This window comes from Scyliorhinus torazame, chromosome 6 (genome assembly GCF_047496885.1).
Source record: "Scyliorhinus torazame isolate Kashiwa2021f chromosome 6, sScyTor2.1, whole genome shotgun sequence".
Taxonomy (NCBI): Eukaryota; Metazoa; Chordata; class Chondrichthyes; order Carcharhiniformes; family Scyliorhinidae; genus Scyliorhinus; species Scyliorhinus torazame.
Genome location: NC_092712.1, coordinates 176,670,871 through 176,698,556, shown reverse-complemented (window position 1 = coordinate 176,698,556; position 27,686 = coordinate 176,670,871). Strand labels below are relative to the sequence as shown.

General features: G+C 47.2%; 1 protein-coding gene across 6 annotated transcripts in view; it reads left to right on the top strand.

Moving 5' to 3' along the window:
- Positions 1-27,686, top strand: part of vwde (von Willebrand factor D and EGF domains) — a 456,813-nt gene that overhangs the window by 321,626 nt on the left and 107,501 nt on the right. For all 6 annotated transcript variants that reach the window (XM_072509130.1, XM_072509129.1, XM_072509127.1 and 3 more), the window contains exon 21: positions 10,621-10,779. In XM_072509130.1, the coding sequence (XP_072365231.1) occupies positions 10,621-10,779 (159 nt within the window). The remainder of the gene's footprint in view (positions 1-10,620; positions 10,780-27,686) is intronic.

Sequence of the window (27,686 nt, the reverse complement as noted above, 5' to 3'; positions counted from 1 at the left end):
TGGCACACAATTTCCTGAGTTCCCTCACTCCGGTACTAGAACAAATCTGAACTAGGGACTCACTATAAATATCTAAGTAATTCTGATACTGTTTGCCAGACATAGATCTTCTCCAATTTGTCGTCACCGATTTTTTGTTTATCATGATAAATCGACTTCACCATTTTAAATTGAAAATAACAAAGTACTGATTGTTATATAGTCTGGACTTCCACTATCCATATTATATTAATGTTTTTGCATTCATTTCAGATATGCAAGAATCCAAAATTGGCAATAAAACTTCAGAGGGTCAGCAATCAGGGTCCTCAGCTGACCAACGTAAATGTAGTTCGACCATTTAGAGTCTGCCAACAGAATATTGTGCTATGCAGACACCAATTTTAGATCAGTATCTGAAATATAAGGCAAACATAATCTATCTCATTATTTACTAGTACAAGTTATGGATTGCAGGTACGCATAGTAGAGCATTGATTGTAAATTTTTAATGCGTTAGCAAAAGGGAAACCAATTCTAGTTCCCTGAAAAATTCCAAACAAAACTATCATTAACCTTTTGTACCAATTTATACCTGACAAATGTTACTTAAGTAATCCCACACCACTACGTCAGTCTGACTCGTGTGAAATATAGATACAAATTTTAAGTAAGCCTCACATACTCCCACATGTAAGGTGGAATTTAATGTAATGCTGAGGTGGGTTTGGAAGCAGGAAATATTTAATCTGGCTAAAGCATCCAGGGTGTGGACCCTTCTGCCTTCCCATCCCTACCCTGATTAAGACCAGGCAAGAAGGCTCATGTACAGCCTTCCTACCCCAATGCCAATTGAGGACCCCCTCATCCAGTCACTGCTGGTATTTAACTTGCGGCTGGCGGGGCAGTTGCCATTGTAAAAGTAACCTGTGCCAGTTGATTGCAATGCAGGCAGCACACTAACTTTGTGATTGTTGCCTGTTGTTTTACATAATTGCAGCATCCAGTCTGTGTTAATTGCACTATTAATTAGTTGGATGCCTGAGTGCGAGTGGTTAGCACCAGTTTAACTTAGCAATTACTGCATAAAGTACTGCTGACAGGGGTGGTACTGCTGACAGGGGTGGGGCCTTTAAAATGAAGGTGGAGGAGGGTTGATGATGGTGGGCGCAAAAGGGCGGGCCAAGGAAGGTGTGGGACATGGGCCGAAGCCTGGCCCAAGAGGAGCTATGGCTGATCGGCAGGGGGGGCGGATAAGGTTAAGGGTGCCCCCTGACCAGGCTGGTCAGGTGGAATGTTCAAGGTCTGAATGGGCCGGTCAAGAAGGGCCCGTGTGTTTGCGCACTTGAGGCGACTGGAGGCGGATGTGGCCTTGCTGCAAGAGATACCTGAAGGTGGGGGACCAGATCAGGTTCAGAAAGCGATGGGTTGGGCAAGTATTCCACTCGGGGTTGGACTTTACAACGAGGGGGGTGGCGATTTTGGTGAATAAGTGGCTGGCGATCGAGGTGGGGAATATAGAGGCGGATCTGGGCGGGGGGGGGGGGAAGTTATGTCATGGTTAGTGAGAAACTAGAGGGAATGCCGGTGGTATTGGTGAATATTTATGCCCCGAACTGGAACGATGTGGAATTTATGAGGCGGGTGCTGGGGAGGATTCCGGACCTGGATTCTCATCAGCTGATTATGGAGGGAGACTTCAACACAGTCCTGGATCCAAGATTCGGCCGGTCGAGCCCTAGGTCAGGGAACATATCAGCTACGGTTAAGGAGCTCCGGGGGTTCATGGAGCGCATGGGGGTGGGTGGGGGGGGGGGGGGTCGATCCGTGGAGATTTGGGAGGACGAGGGGGAAAGAATTTTTGTTCTACTCCCATGTGCACAAGGTGTACCCACGAATGGATTTCTTTGTGCTGGATAAAACGCTGCTGGCAGAGGGGATAGATGCTGACTATTCAACATTAGTGGTGTCGGACCACATCCCGCATTGACTGGACCTGCGAGTGAGCAAAGCTAGGGCCCAGCGCCCGCAATGGAGGTTGGATGTGGGACTGTTAGCGAAGGAGGTGGTGTGTGAGCAGGGGAGGGAAGCCATCCGGAGGTACATAAAGATCAACGATATGGGGAGGTGTCGGTAGGTATGGTTTCGGACGCACTGAAGGCAGTTATCGGGGGGAATTTATTTATATTTGGGCACAAAAGGAGAAGGCGGAGCAGGTGGAGATAGAGAGAATGGTGGGAGAAATCCTACAGGTGGACAGGGGGTAAGCAGAGTCCCCAGATGAAGGGTTTTGAAGGAACGGCAGAGGCTACAATTGGAACTTGGTCTCCTATCCACTGGCAAGGCAGTGGGACAGCTGAGGAGGGTCAGAGAGGCGGTGTATGAGTACAGGGAAAAAGCGAGCAGGATGCTAGCGCATCAGTTGAGGAAACAGGAGGCAGCGAGAGAGATCGGGAAAGTGAGAGATACAGGGGGGAAAGGTGGTCTTGGATCCAGTGGGGGTGAATGGTGTGTTTCGAGATTTCTACAGCAAGCTGTATAAATCGAAACCCCCAGCCGAAGAAGAGGGGATGAGGCGATTTTTGGAACGGCTGGAGTTCCTGAAGGTGAACGGAGAGCTGGTAGGGGGCCCCAATTGGGCATGGGGAGGTAATTGAGGGGCTAGAGGCGATGCAATCGAATAAGGCCCCGAGACCGGACGGGTATCCGGTTGAATTTTATCAGAGGTTCTCTGGGGTGTTGGGACCATTGTTGGTAAGGGCCTTCAATGAAGCAAAGGAGTTGGGAGTGTTCTCCCCAATGTTGTCTCAGGTGTCGATCTCTCACATTTTGAAGCAGGACAAGGAGCTGGAAAACTGCGGGTCATATAGACCAATCTCCTTATTGAATGTGAATAAAAAACTGCTGGCAAAGATCCTGGCCACACAGATAGAGGAATGTGTCCCGGGGTAGGGGAAGATCAGATGGGGTTTGTTAAGGGGCGGCACCTGGTGACCAATATCAGGAGGCTCTTGAACATGATCGTGATGCCTACAGAGGGGCGTGAGTTTGAGCTAGTGATGGCTATGGACGCAGAGAAGGCCTTTGACCGGGTGGAGTGGGGGTACTTATGACAGGTCCTGGGATGGGTTTGGGCAAGGATTTGAGTACTGGGTCCGGTTGCTTTATCAGGCACCGGTGGCATTCGTGCACACGAATCGGGTGAGGTTGGAGTATTTTAGGCTGTACCGGGGAATGAGGCAAGAATGTCCACTCTCCCCAGTGCTGTTTGCCCTGGTCATAGAGCCTTTGCCACGGCGCTGCGAGCTTCGGAGGTCTGGCAGGGGATAGTGCGGGAGGGGGTGTGGAGCATTGGGTCTCACTCTATGTGGACGATTTGCTCTTGTATATATCCGACCCAATGGGTGGGATTGGAGGGATTATGGGGATACGAGAGGAATTCAGTCGGTTCTTGGGGTATAAATTGAATATGGGCAAAAGTGAGGTTTTTGCGATCCAGGCAGAGGGGTAGGAGAGGAGATTGGGGGGAGATGCCATTGTAGGTGGGGGGAGGGATTGGGGGAGATGCCATTGAAGGTGGGGGGAGGGATTGGGGGAGATGCCATTGAAGGTGGGGGAGAGATTGGGGGAGATGCCATTGAAGGAGGGGGGAGGGATTGGGGGAGATGCCATTGAAGGTGGGGGGGGAGGGATTGGGGGAGAAGCCATTGAAGGTGGGGGGAGGGAGCTTTAGGTATTTGGGTATCAGGTGGCATGGGAATGGGGACAGCTCCACAAATTGAACCTGGGTAGGCTAGTCGAGCAGACAGAGGTGGGACTTCCGGAGATGGGACGCGCTCTCTCTGTCTCTGACCTTCCTCTGAGGTTGCTGTTTGTTTTTCAGTGTCTCCCAATTTTTATCCCCAAGGTGTTTTTTCGGAAGATGAATGCGGTAATTTCGGGATTTGGGCTGGTAAAACCCCACGGGTGAGGAAGGTGCTGCTGGAGCTGGGGCGTGGGGAAGGGGGCCTGTCTCTTCCAAACTTTATTAACTTTTACTGGGCGGCGAATGTATCGATGGTCAGGTAGTGGGGGAGGGGCATCCTGTCAGGGCACGTGTTTGAGGGCATTGTTAATGCCACCTCTGCCGTTCTCGCCGGCTCGGTATTCCACAAGCCCGGTAGTAGTGGTAGCCCTGAAGGTGTCCGGACCGTGGCAGCAGCACAGGGGTTTGGAGGGAGCGTTGGTGTGGACACCGATATGTGAGAACTATTGGTGTGCTCGGAGATGGGGGGGGGGGGTCGGAGATGGCAGCAGGCAGGAATCGAGATATTTGGGGTTCTCTTTCTTGATGAGGGTTTTCCCAGTTTGGAGGAGCTGGAGGAGGAGTTTGAGTTGCCAGGTGGGAACGGCTTCCGGTACCTGCAAGTGAGGGAATTTGTATGGAGCAGGTCTTGAGCTTTACACGCCTCACGCAAAGGGGGTTACAGGATAAGGTGATGTCGAGAACAGGAGTTGGGGAGGGGAAGATCTAGGAGATCTATAAGGAGCTGGTGGAGTGGGAGGGATCCCAATAGGGGAGGTGAAGAGAAAGTGGGAAGAAGATTAGGGGGGGAGTTGGAGGTTGGGTTATGGGAAGAGGCCCTGAGGAGAGTTAATGCATCCTCGTCGTGTGCCAAGTTCAGCCTGATCCAATTCAAGGTGGTCCACAGGGTTCCTCTGACTGTGGCCTGGATGAGCAGGTTCGTCGAGGAGGTGGAGAACAGGTGTGGGCAATGTGGGGGAAGTCCTGCGAATCATGTTCACATGTTCTGGGCGTGTCCGAGGCTGTGGGACTTTTGGCAGGGATTCACGGACGTCATGTCAGAGGTCCTGCAAGAGATGGTGGTGCCAAGTCCAGAGGTGGCGATCTTTGGAGTGTCGGAAGACCCGGGAGCCCAGGGGGGTGAGCAAGGCAGACGTTTTGGTCTTTGCTTCGCTGATGGCCTGGAGACGGATTTTACTGGGGTGGAGGGACTCGGAGCCCCTGAAGTTGGGGGTTTGGGTTAACGACATGGCTGGGTTTTGCAGGCTTGAGAAAATTATATTTTCCTTGAGGAATTTGTTACAGGGGTTCACTCGGAGGTGGCAGCCGTTCATCGACTTCTTCGAGAAAAATTAGACTGTCAGTGGGGTGGGGGGGGGGGGGGGGATGGCGATGGGGGAGGGGGGAAAAAGGGGAGGCATGGAAGTGACGAATAAGGGTAGGAAAACCAATGGCAGAAGGGCAGGGAAGGGCTGGCGGTGTGTCGTTATAAGTCCATTGGTTGGGGTTTGTGTTTGGGGGATGATGGTTATTTTCGTTGTGAGTTCTGTTGCATGTTAATGTTGAAAAGTGTTAAAATTATAAATGCCTCAATAAAATATTTTCTAAAAAAAAACGTTGACTGCGCACCATCAACTCCAAGAGAGCAAGGAGATGAGTACCCATCTCTACTTATCTCGAGGGAGCACAAGGGCACAGCAGCCACTGGCCAGATGCCGTTGGAGGGGGTATCCTTCAAAGGAGCTGGAGGTTGGGGGGCTCGGGCTGGGCTGGAGGTAGCCAAGTCAGGGTCTCCCCCATGATGGGGGTCAGTTAGGGTCTGTGAGGCCTTGAAGCCTACTTTCTTTCATGTTGAACACCCCATAACAGGGCGAAGCACAGCTGCAGCCTGTTTGTCCTGAAGTCCTCTCACACGACAGAGCCATTCTGCAGCTTGTTTCTCAGAAAAACATTTCACTCCACTTCAAGTTTCAAAAGGCTCTGTGGTTTCAATGTTGCAATATGCCTGCCTTCATTCCTTTGTTCTTGTTTGTTCACATTGAATTTCACACCTCAGTGTCTTTTACGAGCCTCTTGATTAACAACTGAAGGCTATCTCAAAGGAGGGCTTTAGATTTGTTTTTTTATAGCACTTCACAGTCCATTAACGCTTAAGTGCTCGCTAGAAAGGGCAGGTGCTCTTTCTGAGTGCTTCTTTTCACTGTTTTTTTCCTACTCTGAAGTGCTGCCTAGGAAGAGCAGGTGTGCAGTCGTCATTTTTTTTTAGACTGTTTCTTTTGAATCTCTGATGCCTGAACAGCTGGCCTTCACTGGAGGTACTTTTTACAGTAGCAGCAGCTGGCATCATTCAGACATTGAAGAGAAAGGGAGGACCTTCTGACAACCACTGTTGAATTATCTGGATAGACGTGATGACCACACCAAGGGTACTTGGAGGGCCTTGTAGCCCCCAGTGGTCAGGGACAGAGCTGGACATAGCCCTGGCACCTCCCCCATGGCACCTTGGCTGTGCCAAAGGTGGCAGGGGACAGTACCAGTTGGGCACTGATCGGGAGGGGGGTGGGGGGAGCCTGAAAGATAGGGGTGCTTTGGCAAACCCATACGAGGGTATTGCTCACTTTGGGTTGGGCGGGGAGATCTTTGCCAATAATTGGGGGGTGGGCCTTGCTAGTGAGAAAGCAGATGCTTTAGGGTTATTCTGCTTTCAGGGCGCCCTTAAAAATTACTCCGCAATCGCTGAAGATCCAGACTTGTCAGCTTCTTCTGGTCCCACGGCGCAAATCACCGCTGGCTCCAAAAGAACTTCTAAGTGTGGGTGAATTGCGATCTGGATCATGCCGATCCACCTGGTGGGAATCACACTTCACTTCTCATTGGAGACCACGGCTGGGATTCTCCGCCGGCATGTTTCTCCGTTATGCCGGTGCCCGGGGGTTTCCCGACGGCGTGGGGCTGCCCCACAATGGGAAACCCCATTGACCGGCCGGCGTAATGGAGAATCCCGCCGGCCGGTCGGGGCAGAAATGTGGCGAGGCGGGGTGGAGAATCCCGCCCCACATTTAGAAATTTTCGGGGAGAATTGCGGCCATTACAAAGAGCGTGGAGGAATCCAGCACGTAGTTTTGCACAGACTTTGGAGCCCATCCTTTCCAGCACAAAATTGGTGGCCGACTCCATTAGCACACATATGGACCCAACCATGATGCATTATTTGATCGCTAATGTCTCAGCTTCAATTGAAGAACAGGAAACTTTCAACAAAAGAATGATTGCTGCAGTGGAAGCTCAAGTTGAAGTCATGCAAGGTCACCTAGCTGTAATGCAAATTCTACCATCTTGGTTGAGGACTACAATATTCAAAGTGGCTTGCAGGATGTCACCACAATCTTGAAATTGGTCCTTTAATAAATTTCTATCGGACATGCTGGCCATCAGAAGGGTGATCGTGGTTCTGCAAAGCACAAACCTGTCTTTTCACTGGAAGACAACATTTGTCTGCGCACTCCTGGCATTCTACCAGTGGCCCTGCTATTGCCAGCCAGCCCAGTATTACACTGATGGTGGAGTGCAAGAGCAAAACAGTCTTACTGTAATTGTATAGGGGCTTGGTTTGCTGAGATGAGGGAATTAAGTTATTGTGGGGAGATTGAATAGACTAGGCCTATGTTCCCTAGTGATTGGAAGAATGGGAGGTAGTCTCATTGAAATATACAAGATTCATGAGGAGCTTGATGGGTTGATGCTGGATGTTGTCACACCTGCAGAATCTAGAACATGATGTCACAGTCTCAGAATAAGAGGAACCACTTTAGATCAGGTGGATTGGCCACGCTAAATTGCCCCATAGTGTCCAAAGGTTAGGTGCGGTTACTGGGAGAGGGTGGAGATTTGGGCTTAAGTAGGGTGCTCTTTCAAGGGCCGGTGTAGACTCGATGGGCTGAATGGCCTCCTTCTGCACTGTAAATTCTATGATTCATTGATGTAGAACTGAGTCAAAAAACACTCAAAAGGTTATGAACTTTTGGAATACGTTACCCAAGAGAGCTGGGGATGCTCGGTCATTGAATCTAATGGAGTCAGGTATCGAGACATTTTTGGACGCTAAGGAGCACTGCGGTAAGTTATAGCTGAGGTCGAAGATCAGACATGATTCTATTGAATGGAAAAGCAGGTTTGAGGGCGCCACATGAATTATCCGATTCCCTATTTGTTATTTTATGAGGTTCGTAAAATATTGGCCTTGTTTTGCAGGACTTCTCCTCGTTGGCACTTTTGCTGGGTATTCATTTGTGCCTCGTAAAATTTTATTATATATGAACCACACTTTCTATCAATCTGCTTACTTTGATAAACATTGTATGTTTTTTTGCAGTCTTTCACAACTTGCATCACAATTAGTCACATCCCCAAATTTGAGCATGTTAGATTTAATATGGTCAGTGATGGAGCAATTGTGTGGGTCAAATTCATAAATTTTTCATTCCATGTTTTCTCATGATCTTAACTGATGGGTTAGTAATCATTGAGTCTATGGGTAATAGATTTTTGTCTTGTGTGGCAGCGCCTCTATAAAACTCACCTTATATGGATTTAAACATCAGGCGGGATAATAAGGGGAACCCGAGTCCTGCAGTACAAGCCATTTTATTCTGCCAGCTAAGATAAATTCTAGCCTGCGTGTTATTTGGTCATTTGATGTTGCTTCTTGCTGTTTCTAATTTTAAAAGTAATTCAAACAAAACAGAAGGATTGTTTGATGCATTTTTAAAAAATTGGCTTCAAATTCCAAGCTCCCCAGCGATGCACGTGACGGATACCCCAAAGATGTGCTGGTGAATTCCCATTGGAACTTCCAGGTAAGGGTTTGCACAGCAATTGCCCGGAAGTGCTGGGAAGCATTCGAAACTGCAGCTTAAATTGCAAACTTCGGATGGTGCCGGTTGTGTTACACAAATAGTTACCATCAATATGTTAGAAGAATTTAAACCTCTTTGAACTTTTCGATAACTATTGTAAAGACACAGACTGAAACCCCCCACCCCGCTCAAGAGACACCCAAACACCCTGAGCCCCCATGACTCTTCCCAGCCCCTGGCTACCCCACATCCCCACACCTCACAAAACACCTGACTCCACGGTATTCCCAACTGCCCCTCCCACCTCCGTAACCGCATGAGGACTGACCACTTGTTACCTCCACCCCATCTCCAAGGTCTGACTACCCCCTGACCTCTGACTCCCCTTAATAACCCCCACCAAGATCCAACCGCAACCCCCACAATCTTCCCCCCCCCCACCCCAAGGTATACCCGTCCCCTTGACCTCTGGTCCTCTCAAGGCCCCAACCTCCAATGTCCCCACATGCCGCTTCGAGTCCCCCGTCAGCACCACCCCGACTTCTGATCCCTCAAACACCCCCACCTTAGTCCTGTCCCATGTCCCACCCTACCCCCCACCCCCCACTGAAGTAAAAAAGGGACCTGTCCATCTTCAATCTGACAGAGCTTGACTTCAACACTGTGCCTCCTGGATTGCTTTGCTACCTGGATCCCACCCAGCCTGAGTTGGAATGCCAGGTGAGACAGGTACAGAGGAAAATCCACATACGTACATGGGACAGAGTAGCAATCCAATGAGGATTGCCACTCCAAGGATATTATGGCATTGTACAGACTCAAGTTTTATTTTTTCAGTTAATGTTTTGTCATGTTGACTTGTACCTATGTGTAATGGCTGTGGAATTATCATACATGAAGGTAATGTAAGGGTTAATGAAATGTGTACAGACAGCCATTAGAGGGAGCAATCCTAGAAGTACATAAGGGACGATGCTGAGCCTTGAGGGACAGAAGGTTGGAGTAGGTGGTAGGATCAGGAGCTGGCTAGGAGTACTGAAGATAGTCAGAGAGCAAGAGAGTAGTTAAATGAGTTAGATGTTAGATGAGTATAGTTTAATGTGTGTTTAATAAACTGTTAGTTCTTGGGGATAAGTGTCAAATCCAAATGTAGTGTTGAATAGATAGTTTTGTTAGTTTACAAGACTCATTGTCCTCTGATCAACACTACACATCAAAGCCCTCTGGTTAGAGCAAGGCAGAGAACAACATAATGGCTACACTCGTTCAGCATTTTGAATTCACCATGTAAGTAACCCCAATGTGTTCCAGGGAATTGAATCACAGAATTATTATAATGCAGAAGGAGGCCATTCAGCCCACCATGTCTGCACCGGCGCTCTGAATTAGCATTCACCTAGTGCCATTTTCCTGTCTTTCTCCCAGTAACCTTGCACATGGTTTGTTTGCATATAATCAATGAATCAAGTAAATAACTGTCAGTGAAAAGACATAAATATAAAAACCTTTAATGATCGCTGCTGGGTTACAGTGCTTAATTTTAAGTTAACAAAAACTTCAGGTTGCCTTCGAGTAGTGGAGTAGTTAATTGCTCACAGGCTTGTGTTTTCTCTATTGTTGAATCTGCGATACGCAAAACGCTTAGACGGAAGTAGAAATTACAGAACAAGGTTTATTTCAATATACGTACAATACACCTCCACTCCCCTAAGGACCTCCTCCCCTGATCTGCAGCTAGGCCGGGGTTTTTATACAATTGCGGCTCTCCTTGTAAAGGGGAAACCCCACCCACTTAAAGAGGGAGGGCTGCCTGTCTTAAAGGAGAAGTTCATATTCCAGGGAGGTCACGGGAAATTGTATCTGATCCCGGGACCTCCATTGGGATTATAATATCTATGTATTGTATTCAGTCCAGCTGCATGCACACATGATTTACTAAATTTTAAATATTTGTTCCAAGGGGTCTTTGGTTAATTGCAATATTCTACTTTTTCCCTTCAGTTCACGTTCCAAGCTTCAGTAATGGCTGTGCCAACAAGCCGTGTTTTGCCGGAGTACAGTGTTATGACCGCAGGCCACCAGAGGTTGGCTACACATGTGGCCGCTGCCCACCAGGATTCAGTGGCAATGGCCACACGTGCACCAGAATTAATTTGCCTGGTAAGATTATTTACTAATGAGAATAGTTGCTGTGAATGAACCTGTATTATCTGTTCCACGATAAAAAGCTAACGATGTTTACAAAACCAAACAATATTTTATTTCCAACATTGACAAAGTGTCTAAAATGGTTTTTTTTTTTAATGGAATAAAATGGAATGTTCGAGTTTCATTCAATTGTATACATCATTATAACAAATTAGATTTACATGAGTAGTGTTTTGCACACTAGTAGCACAGCACTTTGTGCATCAGTCACCTAAATTGCACAACATTGTAGAGTGAACTTGCTCAGCTTGTGATAAAGGTAAATGGTATGAAGCCATCCTCACAGGTGCAGTTCACAATTTCCACAGCTAAAATCCTGAGTTCAAAATCAGCTATGTGAATTTATTTTTAGAATACAGATATTTTTAAAAAGAATGATTTGCAGTCTGAGGATGCACTTTCTCCTACTGTATGGACCAAAGACGAAAGGAAAGAGGACAGGGAGGATTGAGGCCACATCCCTACTCTGCCACCAGGAATCTGTCTGTCTCTCTCCATCAGAGAGTTCAGCTAGCTGGCCATTGACCACCTTGCCATACATCGGAGCCTGGAATCCCAGCCAACATCTCTCCTTGCTGACTTTGCCAGTGCCATCTCCAGGGACTTCCAAGAAAAGAGTGTCAGACCCTGGGGAAGATGTAGCAAGTTCGCTCTTCCAAATATTCATGCCTACTTCTCTCACTCCTCAGCCTGGCTTTCCCCCAGACTGGTTAAATTTCTAATCATCTGCTAGAACTTCAACAAGAATAACAGCAGAAACATGGGGTGCAATTTACCGTCCTCGTCGCTTCCGGCTTGGTGACGCAGGCTGCTGAATCTCGTGGGAGGCCTCTTGCGAGATTCGCGACGCTTGAGACGTCTTGCAACATTCAGCCTGCACTGGGCGAGATCCAGATATACATATTAAAATGAGCCATTAGGCTTATTTAAATATGCATCCGTCGGATTCTCTGGGCTCCCGGGAACTAACGGCCTCCCCAGTGAGACTTCGACCAGGTGCCATTTAGTACTGGTCCACACAAATGAGGACCAGGCGTAACGGCACCTGGTGGGTATAAGAACATAAGAACATAAGAACTAGGAGCAGGAATAGGCCATCTGGCCCCTTGAGCCTGCTCCGCCATTCAATGAGATCATGGCTGATCTTTTGTGGACTCAGCTCCACTTTCCGGCCCGAACACCATAACCCTTAATCCCTTTATTCTTCAAAACACTATCTATCTTTATCTTAAAAACATTTAATGAAGGAGCCTCTACTGCTTCACTGGGCAAGGAATTCCATAAATTCACAACCCTTTGGGTGAAGAAGTTCCTCCTAAACTCAGTCCTAAATCTACTTCCCCTTATTTTGAGGCTATGCCCCCTAGTTCTGCTTTCACCCGCCAGTGGAAACAACCTGCCCGCATCTATCCTATCTATTCCCTTCATAATCTTATATGTTTCTATAAGATCCTCCCTCATCCTTCTAAATTCCAACGAGTACAGTCCCAGTCTACTCAACCTCTCCTCGTAATCCAACCCCTTCAGCTCTGGGATTAACCTAGTGAATCTCCTCTGCACACCCTCCAGTGCCAGTACATCCTTTCTCAAGTAAGGAGACAAAAACTGAACACAATACTCCAGGTGTGGCCTCACTAACACCTTATACAATTGCAGCATAACCTCCCTAGTCTTAAACTCCATCCCTCTAGCAATGAAGGACAAAATTCCATTTGCCTTCTTAATCACCTGTTGCACCTGAAAACCAACTTTCTGCGACTCATGCACTAGCACACCCAGATCTCTCTGCACAGCAGCATGTTTTAATTTTTTATCATTTAAATAATAATCCCTTTTGCCGTTATTCTTACCAAAATGGATAACCTCACATTTGTCAACATTGTATTCCATCTGCCAGACCCTAGCCCATTCACTTAGCCTGTCCAAATCCCTCTGCAGACTTCCAGTATCCTCTGCACTTTTTGCTTTACCACTTATCTTAGTGTCGTCTGCAAACTTGGACATATTGCCCTTGGTCCCCAACTCCAAATCATCTGTGTAAATTGTGAACAGTTGTGGGCCCAACACTGATCCCTGAGGGACACCACTAGCTACTGATTGCCAACCAGAGAAACACCCATTAATCCCCACTCTTTGCTTTCTATTAATTAACCAATCCTCTATCCATGCTCCTACTTTCCCCTTAATGCCACGCATCTTTATCTTATGCAACAACCTTTTGTGTGGCACCTTGTCAAAGGCTTTCTGGAAATCCAGATATACCACATCCATTGGCTCCCCGTTATCTACCGCACTGTTAATGTCCTCAAAAAATTCCACTAAATTAGTTAGGCACGACCTGCCCTTTATGAACCCATGCTGCGTCTGTCCAATGGGACAATTTCCATCCAGATGCCTCGCTATTTCTTCCTTGATGATAGATTCCAGCATCTTCCCTACTACCGAAGTTAAGCTCACTGGCCTATAATTACCCACTTTCTGCCTACCTCCTTTTTTAAACAGTGGTGTCACGTTTGCTAATTTCCAATCCGCCGGGACCACCCCAGAGTCTAGTGAATTTTGGTAAATTATCACTAGTGCATTTGCAATTTCCCTAGCCATCTCTTTTAGCACTCTGGGATGCATTCCATCAGGCCCAGGAGACTTGTCTACCTTTAGCCCCATTAGCTTGCCCATCACTACCTCCTTGGTGATATCAATCCTCTCAAGGTCCTCACCTGTCATAGCCTCATTTCCATCAGTCACTGGCATGTTATTTGTGTCTTCCACTGTGAAGACCGACCCAAAAAACCTGTTCAGTTCCTCAGCCATTTCCTCATCTCCCATTATTAAATCTCCCTTCTCATCCTCTAAAGGACCAATATTTACCTTAGCCACTCTTTTTTGTTTTATGTATTTGTAGAAACTTTTACTATCTGTTTTTATATACCAGGCCATTGGAATTCCCTGGCTGGTCAGAGACAGGGCAAGGTGGCCCCCTACACTCAGGAACATTGCACTGCCACCCTGACATTGCCAAGGTGCCTAGGTGGCACTGCCAGGCTGGCCGGGACACGGCCGGGTTTGCCTGGGTGGCAGGTTGTTACTGCCAAGGGTTGAGGCCTGAGGGGGGCCATGTCCATAAAAGGGAGGATGAGGGGGGTTGTAGAGTTATAAGAGTCCTACAGCACAGAAAAGGCTCTTTTTGTGTCTGCGCTGGTCAATAACAACCACCTAATATTCCAATCCCATTTCCCAGCACTTCACCCAAAGCCTTGTGTGCCTTGGGATCGCAGATGTACATCTAAATACTTCTTAAAGGTTATGAGGGTCTCTGCCTCCAACACCCTTTCTGGCAGCGAGTTCCAAACTCTCATCACCTTCTGGGTGAAGAAGTTTTTCCTCACATCCCCTCTAAGCCACCTGCTCCTCACCTCAAATCTGTGCCCCTGGTCATTGACTCCTCCACAAAGGGAAAATGTTTCTTCATAACTATTCTATCTATGCCCCTCATAATTTGGAGTAACTTGGTATTGACAATTAATGTAATTAGTTCATTCAGATCTCAAAAAATGCTATTTAAATTGATGCAGTTATTAGTCATCCAAACTAGTCTGATTAGGATCAAAATGATCCTTCAAGCACCAGAAAAAAAACCACTCGCGAATGGAAGCATCCAAACCATCCCTCCCCCATCCTCACTCCCAGCAAACCAGGAAATAGCAAGGCAGCTATAACACTTATTTTTTAAAAGCCTACATTAAGCAAAATCATGTTTCAGACATACACATGGGATTATGGTAGAAGGTGGAGCATCATATGTTACTTTAAAAATCTATGGAATTATTATATAATGGATAAAATTGTCATTACACAATGTAAAATTGATTTTCAGGGCCAGAGACATTGTTAAGCAGTAATTGTGACTTATTATGCTGTTAAAAACCCAGTTACACTCCATCCAGTAAGGTGTAACTTTTACAAAATGTGTTACAGTGAGAATGAGTGTAAAAGTAGTAGTTCATGTAAATCCGAAAATATTTGATTAATTTCCATCTGCAAGAATTTCAACAGCTCAACCTGAGAAGCAGTGGGGAATCGAATCGCTGAGAGCAACTTCTGGATTTCAGCATTTAATTGCACATGTTATTTCCCATTCCTCCATCGGGTACACTATTGAAAATATCACAGATGGAAATTAACAAGAAATCACTGAATTGATGTAAACTTCTACTTTTCTTATTAAAAATAGAGCAATGACAACAAACGCTAACAGTTGTGCTGCCATTAGAATCACAAAGTTGAGGCCAATGAAACCAAATAGTTTTATATATTTCTAATCTGTAGTATTTTGCTTTTACAAACCGTTTTTATGGCGGAGGCCTAGAAATTGCACAGCTTGTGATAAAGTGTGTTAATCTGTTACTTCTATTACTTGATCATTTTAACACACAAGTTCTAACATGAGATTTTGTTTCATTTATATCTTGGTCGCACTGGTAGCTCTTTCAAAGAGTCAGCACAGGCGCCTTCTAAGCTGTCTGACACTCTAATTCAGATAGCTAATTGGATCACATTTGTAATAATGCAGCACAGCTGCTTCTTAAGCAGCAGATGACGACTTGTCTGCTTTGAGTTTGGAAGGTAGCTTATTCCCAACCATGTGAAAAATCTCATGTTCAAATGAAGCATAGCACATTCAGCTGGAGAAAGATGTGATTTAATGGTGCTGCTGTCAACGCTGTAATGGAGGGTGTAATGCAGCACATCATTTATGTCGGTAACGGGCATCCCCTCCGAAGCACTGGGTTGTTGAGGCATGGGAGAATGTAACTGAGACAGTCAACATAGTGTCACATGTGGAAAGAGGTTAAGAAGAATGTATCTGTCTTTAGGATTAGGATAAGATAATCTATAATTCTTATTATGAAAGATTTACTGTAGTAAATGGACATTAAAAACAAATAGTAGGGGAAATAAGTGGGGCACTGGCCTTTCACTTTGATGACTTCTGCTGCTGCTGACTATAAGTCTCAGACCACTGACAAGCGGAAATGGGCCGAGAACACCAATTGAAAAAGTTATTAGCAAAAAATATAATGGTGAATAACAAATCACACAGCGTGAATTGACATTCTAATTGTAACCTACAACTAACAAGGTGATGGTAATTGTCCTGAAACATATATGGTGATATATCTCTTGTGCAGCGTACTTGCATCACTACATTACTATTCAGTCTCATTCACCATATAAACCAACATTCCATAAACATTTAAATAAATGTTAACCCATGTAAAAATAATTATGTTAAAGTAGCATTGGACAGAATTTGATATGGTTCAAAATAAACACTTCTACAATAACATTGTTCGCTGTAATTGCCAGGCTTATATCATGTATAATTAAAGTATGCACCTCATGCATTTACTATAAGGCTGGCTCCACAGATCACATACATAGAACATAGAACATACAGTGCAGAAGGAGGCCATTTGGCCCATCGAGTCTGCACCGACCCACTTAAGCCCTCACTTCCACCCTATCCCCATAACCCAATAACCCTGCTAACCTTTTTTTTTTGGACACTACGGGTAATTTAGCATGACCAATCCATCTAACTTGCACGTCTTTGGATTGTGGGAGGTCACCGGAGCACCCAGAGGAAACCCACGCAGACACAGGAAGAACGTGCAGACTCCGCACAGACAGTGACCCAGCGGGGAATTGAACCTGGGACCCTGGTGCTGTGAAGCCACAATGCTATCCACTTGTGCTACCATGCTGCCCATTGGAGCAGTTTGGTGAAATCCAGTCAATGAGCTTTTGAGTTTTCAGATAGATTAATTTATCATAATAGACTTGGCTCTTGCTGTAGATATTGCCAAGTGTTTGTTTTATGTTGGCCAGAGGAGGGCAGCTTCATACAATAAACAAGCTCTTTATCAAGTGACTTTAGCTTAACAGCAAATGTATATTTATTGTAGATGTACACACTAGTACATTTAGAAAAAGTTAAATTGGTATATTGTGGGGTTTTTTAAAGTAATTTTAAATAAGGCAATTTTGTTTGGGCACTTTCCAGCTCATCATTTTGACACACACCAATAGAATTTTAATTTTGTAATATATTTATTATTTTATTGCATCCCTCTTTCATTCCACCCATCACCTTCAGCTCCAAAGACAGTCAAGTATCCTTATTCCTTTCAACATGCCCAAATATATCTCATACCCAGCAAAAGTGTTCCTCCGACTCTTGTGAAGTAATTAGTAGAATTTTAAGTTCCAGCGGAAGATGGGCTTGGCTGCAAATGTGGGGATAAATCCTCAAAAAGTTGCATTGAATTTGGAACCCACCATGATCCCATTAACTTCCGATATTGTCCCTGGTGGGTTTGCAGCTCAATGGGGAACCCCTGTGCAGCTGTCGGGAAAGTTATTAAACTATTCAAACAGGTAATTAACTTTGACTTTAGCCCTGAACACTTGCTTCATATGCCAGTGTATGGTTTACCCGAGCTTGTAACGTTTCACCAGTGTCAATGCGATGAGTACATATGAGTGAAATTGATATGCTGGGAAGACGTTTAAGACTAAAATTGCTAAGATTGTGAAAGACTTGTGCTTACAGGATTAGTTCTGAGTATCTGAAATCACTAACTGTGTCAATTTCAACTCTGGAGTTCATTTCAAGTGTTTTGGAGTCTACTCACCTTTATCTCAATTTTACAGCTGTCCGCCCTCACTGCAGTGTAAGATCAGCTTGTACAGTAATAGCCTAGACACCTGATAAGGATCAGCAAGAGTAATCACACTATGAGCAGCAACAGCAGCTGCCTTCTCAGCAGCCTCTTGCTGTTCCAAGGGACCAAGGGACAGAACTCTAATTTGGAGGAAGTGGTACTCCCAGCACTGGGTCTATAGACAGAGGTGAGCGTTCTCAAGGAAAAGAGTTTCAGGAGGGTGAGGCGTTTGTGACAGATTATTACTAACGTCTGTAATCTCTTGGAACAAGATTTCCTTCCAAAAGGACCAGGTGGGCTCACATTGCTGGCGGCCGTCAAAGAATTTCCTCACCTCCAGGGATCTGCTGGAAACATTTCCACGATCTCTCAATTTGCGACACAAATCACTGGTGACTTGTTTTCTAATGGCCTGAATGTTGCAGTCGTCAGGCACACGTGATTGGCATTGACCACTTCCGGCCACAAAAGTCCAATAGATGTGATATCAAGCTGGCTGACCAACTAAGGGCCAGCCAGTGTGAAACCTCCCTGCCACCCTCAATACAAAAGCTTGCTGGGGAGGGAGCGTGGTGAGCACCAGGTTCAATGGTGATCCGGCAGGAGATTTAAATATGGCTGTGGCAGAATGCAGAAAACACACGAGTTCTGAATAAGGCATAAAGAACATTATGATGGCAGCAGCACCCGATCGGCATGCCAGAAGGGAGGGCAATGCAGGTGGGCACTCTGCCCCCCATTTCTCAAATGAGTATCTGCGCACTCTAGTGGAGGTAGTGAGTGTCTGACAGGACAGCCTGATGCTGCGGGATGGCAAGAGGAGGCCACCCCACCAAATGAAGAAAGCCTGGGCAGAGGTGGAAACCAAGGTCAGTGAGCCCAATGTGGAGCTCTGCACCTGGATGTAGTGCCAAACAAGGTTCATTGATCTCCTATGCTCAGCAAGGATGAGTAGCAAATTGGAATGGTCCGGTGTAGAGGAGTCTGGAAGGATGGTCATCCTTAGCAGTGCTCAGGGATGCAGGAATCAGAGTAACAGAAGGCACATACACCTGTGCATGTTAAGGCTGGGAAATGAGAAAATGAGATTGGAAGTCCTGGGTCCACCTCATGGTCAGGTGTGCAAAGATGTCAGGAACTTCAACAAGCTTCATGGAGGGCGGGAGCGGTTGGTGTGCGAGGAATAATTAATGGGCCTTCGTACATATAGGAGAAGAGAAGCCATAAGGCCGCTGAGCATAGTGCAACTGGTTGTAATATGGCCCACCACATCCTGGGCGCAATTGAGGTGAATGCACTTGAGCTTGAATGCAAACATGGAGGACGGACCTCAGGTCATGGAGAGGAAGGTGAGAGTACAGTGGACAGGAGTAGGACAGAATATTACAATAACGTGGGAACAAAGCAATACTAATACCACAAATGAACTGTAAACGGTTAACAACTAGAATATGAGAGCTAATACTAAACACGATTATCCACAATGACTCCTCACTCAGACTCTTTGAGGTTGCAGTGTCATGTGGTATAGTTCTACTGCCACCTGCTGGTTGTGGGTCTAACCTATTAACATACAGAATTGCTTATGCATATCATTACATCCCCTTTCCTTTAGTTTTTGACAAAAATATAATATACATCATTTCAACCATACATATGATATGCAGACCATAATAATTCAGATTATTTACAATTGTTATTTACAATTACAGTGTCCACTACAGATTCAAGTCTGTCAGGCTTCTTTCGCTCTCTCGTTGGCATTCTAAGCTTTTGTTGATCCACCAAATCTGCTTGACATTCTAATGCTGCTAAAGATGCCTCTGTTGGATCTGCATTGCTCTGTGCATCTCCAGGTTGCACACTTGATTCTTGTTCAGGTTACATTGGTTTGAATAGACAGAAGTTTTCACACACATCTGCTGACCGTGAAGTAACGGTTGTTGAATTGTTAACAAAGCTCCTCTGTTCCTCCTGAGTACCTGCCCTTGCTCTGTGATGACTGTGTAGGCATTTGGACCTATCTTCTGTATCACTTTTGCACGCTTTGACCATCAGGATCCTCCATCCTTATGATATTGTGTTCTAAAGGTTGCAGAGACCTGGTTGACCTGTCATAGTATCTATTCTGCTTCCTCTTTTGAGACTGCAGTAATTGTTTTACTATTTTCTCGCCTTTCTCTGCTTTTCCATTTGACTGTGGATATAAGGGACTGGATGTGTCATAGTTGAAGTCGTACTTCTGTGCAAATTCCCTCCATTCCTGACAACTGAAACATGGACCCTTGTCACTCATGACAACCTGTGGAATGCCATGATGAGCAAATCTGGCTTTAGTATTCATTTCATTTCATTTCAGTATGCATTATAACACACCTGGCTGACGAGCTGGATAACTGTGCCACTTCAGGAAAATTGGAAAAGTAATCTTTGAGATTAAACCAGTCTATCCCTACTTTCTGCCATGGAAGTGTCACCATGTCGCCGATCTGTATTCTTTCATTTGTCTATGTTGGAATTATTATTTTTTATAAATTTAGAGGACTCAATTCATTTTTTCCAATTAAGGGGCAATTTAGCATGGCCAATCCACCTACCCTGCACTTCTTTTGGATTGTGGGGGTGAAACCCACGCAAACACGGGGAGAATGAGCAAACTCCACACTGACAGTGACCGAGATCCGGGATCAAACATGGAACCTCGATGCCATGAGGTAGCAGTGCTAACCACTGCGCCACCATGCTGCCCTAATTATCCTTGTTGATCCCTGACCAATATACCATGTCTTTTTATACCTCTCCTTTTAAACTTTTCAATTCAGACGTGACCCTCATGAATTATTTGTACAATCTTGGCTCACAGAGACAGAGACTGTGGTATTATTATTCTTTGTTGCCTTGGTAGGAATCCATTGGCTACACTTAGTTCTACTCTGAAGCTGTGGTACTTTGAACATGACCCTTTTGGCCACCCCTCGTTGAGATTCTTGATTACCATCTTACACAAAGATGTGCAGGTTAGGTGGATTGGCTTTGCTAAATTGCCCCTTAGTGTCCAAAATGTTAGGTGGGTTACTGGGTTACAGGGATGTGGTGGAGGTGTGGACTTAAATAGGGTGCTCTTTCCAAGGTCCAGTGTAGACTCGTGGGCCGAATGGCCTCCTTCTGCACTGTATCTGCAGAACTTCATCCTTTTTGGTTTCTGTCACTATTAGTTTTGATTTTTCATTTGACACCAGCAGTGTCTCTGTTATCAGAGTGACATGTTCTTGCACATCTTCTTCCATATGATTGTCTTCCAGCACAGCTGTAGCTCTTAATCACACATCTGCAACTACAATGTGTTTTCCTCAAGTGTAAATTAGATCAAAATCATACCGCTGGAGCTTCATCATTCTTTGGATGCGTGGTGACATCTCACTCAGGTTTTTTTGACGATGGCTACCAATGGTCTGTGGTCTGTTTCTACCCAAAAAATTGGTAGGCCATACACATTGCTGTGTTGATAGATAGACTATCATCTGCATATAATATGAGTAGTTCATCATAATCTGTATGTGTAATATAAGTTACATGTTGTACTGTTGAAATTATAAAAAACGACCAGCAGGTGGCGCAAGTATGCAGGCATGTGACCCGGACACATCATGGGCTGGATTCTCCGCTGTCGGGATGCTCCGTTTTGCTGGCAGCCCAGGCATTTCCCGACAGCGTGAGGCTGCCCCACAATGGGAAACCCCATTGACCAGCCGACGAAACGGAGCATCCCGCCGGCGCGCTGAACCAGAAAGTACAGAGTATGGAAACCAATGAGTTCACAGCAAAACTGCTCATGGAAAAATGGTTTAAAGTAACCGGAGGGGGGGGGTGGGAGGGGGGGGGGGGTTTGAGTGAACAGAGATTTATAAATCCAAAGATAAACGTTGAGGCCTCTGAAAAACATATCAATGTGGATAAAGGCAAGCTTATTAAGACATTAAGGGACAGAATTTAATGGTAATAATGCACCGTGAGTAAGGTCCATGCCGGGAATAACAGTAAAAAAAATATTGAAGTCACTATATCTGAATGCATGGAGCATACACAATAAGATAGCTGAACTATATAGCAGTAATTAGTCCAGGGCCCAAAATATTCAAAATACAGGCAGATTAGTGTCATAATATCCACTCATGTATATAATGAGATGCAGACAGGCAGTGATTGACACACAGGATGACCAGTAAGCACACAACACAGTGCAGCCAATCACCAGACAGGACACTACCATTATAAAGCCAGAGGGCACGAGGTTTCCCACTCTCTCTGGACCCAGCCACTGAGACAGTCAGAGTGCATGAACTAGCCAGTGCAAACACCATGCGGTAGCTAGTAAGTCTGGTCAGACGAGTACCATGTCTCCAGTCAGTTCAGTATAGTATCGGCCCACAGCTAAATATGTATATTAGTTCAATAAAACCGTGTTGGATCTTATCCTGTGTTAGACGTCTGTTTCTAACATTACCGCATCAAGTGCAGTCTACACCGAACCAACCTGCCTAACACATCATGGTACCGGAGTGATACTGATCTTTACGGACCTACCTCGAGTGAATCAGCATTGACCAGCAAGCAGCAATCCAGTGAAATGGAAAACCTCCAGCCTCCTCCCCAACTCCGCATCTCCGGCATCCACGGCGCCAATTGGAAAATCTACAAGCAAAAGTTCCTCTTGTACATCGAGGCCTCCGACCTCGAAGCAGCATCGGATGACAGGAAGATCGCGCTGTTTCTGACCACTGCGGGGGACCACGCCATCCACATCTCCAACTCCCTTGCGTTCGCTGACGGCGAAGACAAAACAAAATTCAAAACAGTCCTACTGAAGTTTGACAGCCACTGCGACATTGAGGTGAATGAGAGCTTTGAACGGTACATTTTCCAGCCGAGGCTTTAGGGTAACTTTTTCAGTCCTTCGTGACCCATCTCCGCATCCTAGCGCAGTCATGTAACTATGACTCGACGGCTGATTCCATGATCCGGGATCAGATCGTTTTCGGGGTCCACTCCGACTCCCTTCAGCAGCAGCTCCTGAAAGTCAGTTGACCCTCTCTGTCGCTATCGAGACGTGCGTTGTCCATGAGCATGCTGAGAATCATTACTCCCACATCAGGGCGGCAGAAACTGCAAAGCTGGCCTCCCACAAGGTGGAACGGGTGCAGGCCATTGCACAAATGCAGGGCCGGAGCATCGAGGAGAGTGGCCGTTTCGCGCGCTTTTCCCGGGTCCCTGCGCATGTGCGCCACGACCGTGTGGACGACGAGCCCGACTGCGCAGTTGCGTACGTCGACCGACCGCACTGCGCATGCATGATGGCGCACGGAATGCGCTGATGTCGGCTTCATGGTGTGTCCAAATTGTGGCTCCGCCCATTTAAAGCAGCAATATCCGACAAAAGGACGCCGGTGTCTACAGTGTGGCAAGCTTGGCCATTACCTTTGCAGATCTGCTCCAGCGTTCAGCAGCCAGCGATCCCAGCTGCAGCGCAGAAGTGTCCACTCAATACAACAAGGTATGCCAGATTCCGTTCCCGACAGCCCAACAGGCCCTGATGCTGAGTGCCTCAAGTCCCCATACCGGGAGGGCATCATAACTACACATGCGCTGCCTTCCACCACACCTGCGCAACGCCTCTCAATCCTCAGTGTGGATCCCAACGACGAGTGATGTGCTGTCCTCACAGTTAACAAGGCTCGCATCCGATTTAAACTGGACACCGGCGCATCAGCGAACCTCATCTCAAAATCCGACCTCGACACCATCCGCACCAGACCAAGCATTCTTAAACCGGCCTGCCAGCTCCTTGACTACAATGGCAATGCCATAGCTGCCAGTGGCTCCTGTCAACTAGGGGTATCCAACAAGGCGATCAAGGCAACACTACGGTTTGAAATCGTCGGGCCTGACAGAGCGGCCCTGCTCGGTGCTCGAGCCTGCAAACTCCCAAACCGGGTTCAGCGGGTCCACACCATGTCATCATCACCGGCGACGGCCTCGTCTGATGGAAACTTGCAAGCCGACATAGATGACATTATCACGCAGGACCACAGCATCTTCGATGGAATGGGCATGCTCGCATACCGATATAAAATCCAGCACAAGCCGAACGCCACCCCTGTAATTCATGCACCACACCGGGTGCCGGCACCCCTCAAGGATCGTCTGAAGAAGCAATTACAGGACCTCCAAGACCAGGGCATCATATCGAAGGTCACAGAGCCAACAGACTGGGGCAGCTCCATGGTCTGCGAAAAGAAGCCATCAGGGGAGCTTCGCTTTTGCATTGACCCTAAGGATCTAAATCGCAACATCATGCGGGAGCATTACCCGATACCAAAACGTGAAGAGTTGACCAGTGAGTTGGCTCATGCCAAATTCTTTACCAAACTGGACGCCTCCAAGGGTTTTTGGCAAATATAGCTGGACGCGTCCAGTCGCAAAATGTGCACATTCAACACCCCATTTGGTCGCTACTGCTCCGAAGTATTTCATCGCATCATGGAGCAGATAATGGACGGCATCGAGGGGGTGCGAGTATATGTTGACAACGTAATAATCTTGTCCATAACGCCCCAGGAACACATCGCTCGCCTCAAGAAGGTATTCCAGAGAATTCGTGAACATGGTCTCCAGCTCAACAGGGCCAAGTGCTCAGTTGGTCAATCGGATATTAAGTTCCTGGGTGACCACATCTCACGGCAGGGCATGCGGCCAGATGCCGACAAGGTCTCGGCGATCAACGCCATGGAGACCCCGGAGGACAAGAAGGCGGTCCTCCGCTTCCTTGGGGTGGTTAACTTCCTCGGAAAATTCATTCCCAATATGGCATCCCACACCACGGCCCTCTGCCATCTCGTCAAGAAGTCGACGGAGTTCCAGTGGCTGCCCACGCATGAAGAGGAATGGCGTGAGCTGAAAGCAAAGCTCACCACAGCCAAAGTTCTAGCGTTCTTCGACCCAACCAAGATATCAACTGATGCAAGTCAGGACGGCATTGGGGCGGTGCTCCTTCAGCGAGTTGACTCCTCGTCCTGGGCTCCAGTGGAGTTTTCCTCCAGGGCCATGACACCCACTGAGCAACGGTACGCTCAGATTGAGAAGGAGTGTCTGGGCCTCCTGACAGGGATAGTCAAGTTTCACGACTACGTTTATGGCCTGCCACAATTCACGGTAGAAACGGACCACAGGCCTCTAGTCCATATAATCCAGAAGGATTTAAATGACATGACACCTCGGTACAGCGAATTCTTCTTAAGCTACGCCGCTATGACTTCGATCTTGTCTACACGCCAGGCAAAGAGCTGATCGTTGCAGATGCCCTATCCAGGTCCATTACCACACCGTGTGAACCAAGTGACTTCATCTGCCACATAGAAGCGCAAGTGCAGTTGTGTGCCACCAACCTTCTGGCCACTGACGAACGGGTGGTCCGAATTCGGGAGGAGACGGCCAAGGATCCTCTGCTGCAGCGTGTGATGCAGCACCTTACCAATGACTGGCAAAAGGGACAATGTCCCCAATTCTATAACGTAAAAGACGACCTGACGGTAGTGGAGGAAATCCTTCTGAAACTCGACAGGATCATAATTCCCCAGAGCATGCGGGCTATGGTGCTGGGCCAACTCCATGAGGGCACCTTGGGGTCGAGAAATGCCGACGCAGAGCTCGGGAGGCAGTCTATTGACCGGGCATCAGCCAGGACATTGCCAACACAGTCCTCAACTGGCTACCTGCCAGAAGTTTCAACCAGCTCAACCCAAGGAAACGCTGCAACAGCACGAGATCGTAACCCCTCCATGGTCCAGAGTAGGTTTTTTCATAGATTTCATAGAATTTACAGTGCAGAAGGAGGCCAGGTGTAGACCTTTTCCACGCCAAGGGGCATGACTACGTACTCCTTGTCGACTACTTCTCCAGTTACGCAGAAGTGGTGAAACTGTCCGACCTCATGTCTGTCATAACATACACCAGTATATCATGGTGCAGACACACACACTGATGGACACACAGCAAGACCAATCAACACACAACACCGCAGCCAATCACCAGTTAGAGCACACTCACTATAAAGACAGAGGGCATCAGTTTTCCCACTCATTCGGGATGCAGCCTCTCAGAAGGACACAGCTTACAGCACAGATCTTCACCATGTGCTGAGTGCATAGACTGGTTAGGATAGGCATAGGTCTTTAGTTTAATCTAACATCGTGTTAACCCACAGTGAAAGTATGTTCAACAGTTTCTAGCTTAATAAAATAGTGTTGTTCTATTTTAAGTGTTGGTAGCCTGGATGTATTCCACGGATCCAAAGCACCCAACACATCATAGTACCACTAGTTGAGCGATGTTAGAACTTCTTAGACTTACCTGCAAGTGATCTGCCTTCCACCAGCATACAGTCATCCTGCAAAATGGACAGCGTCCGCCCACCGCCGCCGCTCCGCATCACCGGTAACCTAGGGGCCAACTGGAAGATATTGAAACAACGCTTCTAGCTCTACCTTGAAGCCACAGACCGGGAAGCTGCCTCAGACACCAGGAAGATCGCTCTCTTCCTATCCACGGCCGGAGACACTGCCATCCACATTTTCAGTTCTCTCACCTTTGCTCATGGTGAAGACAAATCAAAATTCAAGACGGTCCTCCTTAAGTTTGACAGTCACTGCGACATCGAGGTGAATGAAAGTTTTGAGCGCTATGTATTGCAACAGCGTTTGCAGGGTAACGATGAACCTTTCCAGTCCTTTCTCCTCATCCTTGCGCAGTCCTGTAATTACGGGTCCACCTCCGACTCCATGATACGCGACCAGATCATTTTTGTTCAGTTGGACCCCCTACGCCAGCAGCTCCTCAAGGTAAAGCAGCTCACCCTAGCGATTCCCATCAGGACCTGCGTGCTACATGAACACGCCACTAGTCTGGATTCCCACTTCCAAGTGGCTGAAACGGCGCGGCAAGGCCCCCACGAGGCAGAACGGGTTCAAGCAAGGAGCAACTCCAGGGCCTCAGCCTGGATGAAGGCGGCCACTTCACGCACTTTTCGCGGACTCCCGCGCTTGTGCACAGAACGAGGGGATGGCGACGTCAATGAACGTACTGCGCAGGCGCGCATCATGTACGACCGCACCGCGCATGCGCGATGGTGCAGTGAACATATTGACGCTACAACGTGCGGCAACTGTGGCTCCGCACATTTAAAGCGGAAATATCCTGCCAAATCCCGACGATGCCTGCGATGTGGCAAACTTGGCCACTATGCTGCTTTAAGCAGATCAGCTCAGCCTGCCAACTCTCGTCACTCCAGCCAGCCTCGCAGGAATGTCCGGGCCATTCAACCCACGGTCACCGAGCCCGATTCGGACCTCCTACCCGATATTGACACCAAGGACCAGAAGGTGCCTTTTCCAGTCGGTATCATTACAAAATACAGGGTGTCCCCGGAGCAAAGTATCCAGCCTCTATCTGTATACAGCATCGATCCGGACGATGAATGGTGTGCCGCCCTTACGATCAACCGGTCCCAAATACGATTCCGCCTGGACACCGGTGCCTCCGCCAATCTCATTGCGCGGTCTGACCTCCAAAGCCTTTGTGTCAAACCAGCCATCCTACCATCAGCCTGCCAGTTATTAGATTATAATGGCAATGCCATTGCTGCCAGCGGCTCATGCCAACTTGAAGTGACGCACAGGTCACGCAAAGCCATCCTTCCCTTTGAAATTGTGGGCTCCTCGAAAGCCTCCCTGCTTGGCGTGCAGGTATGCAAGCTGTTGAACCTAGTTCAGAGAATTCACTCTCTCTCTCCTGCTGACGCAAAGGCCTTTCAGGACACTGACTTCAGGGCGCAGTTCAACGCCATTATCAACCAGTACCACGACGTCTTCGAGGGCATGGGCATGCTCCCGTACACCTACAAGATTTTATTAAAACCGAATGCCAAGCCTGTGGTGCACGCACCTCACAGGGTCCCAGCACCCCTTAAGGACCGCCTCAAGCATCAGCTGCAGGACCTCCAGAACCAAGGAGTGATTTCCAAAGTCACGGAACCGACCGACTGGGTCAGTTCCATGGTATGTGTAAAAAAAGCCTTCCAGT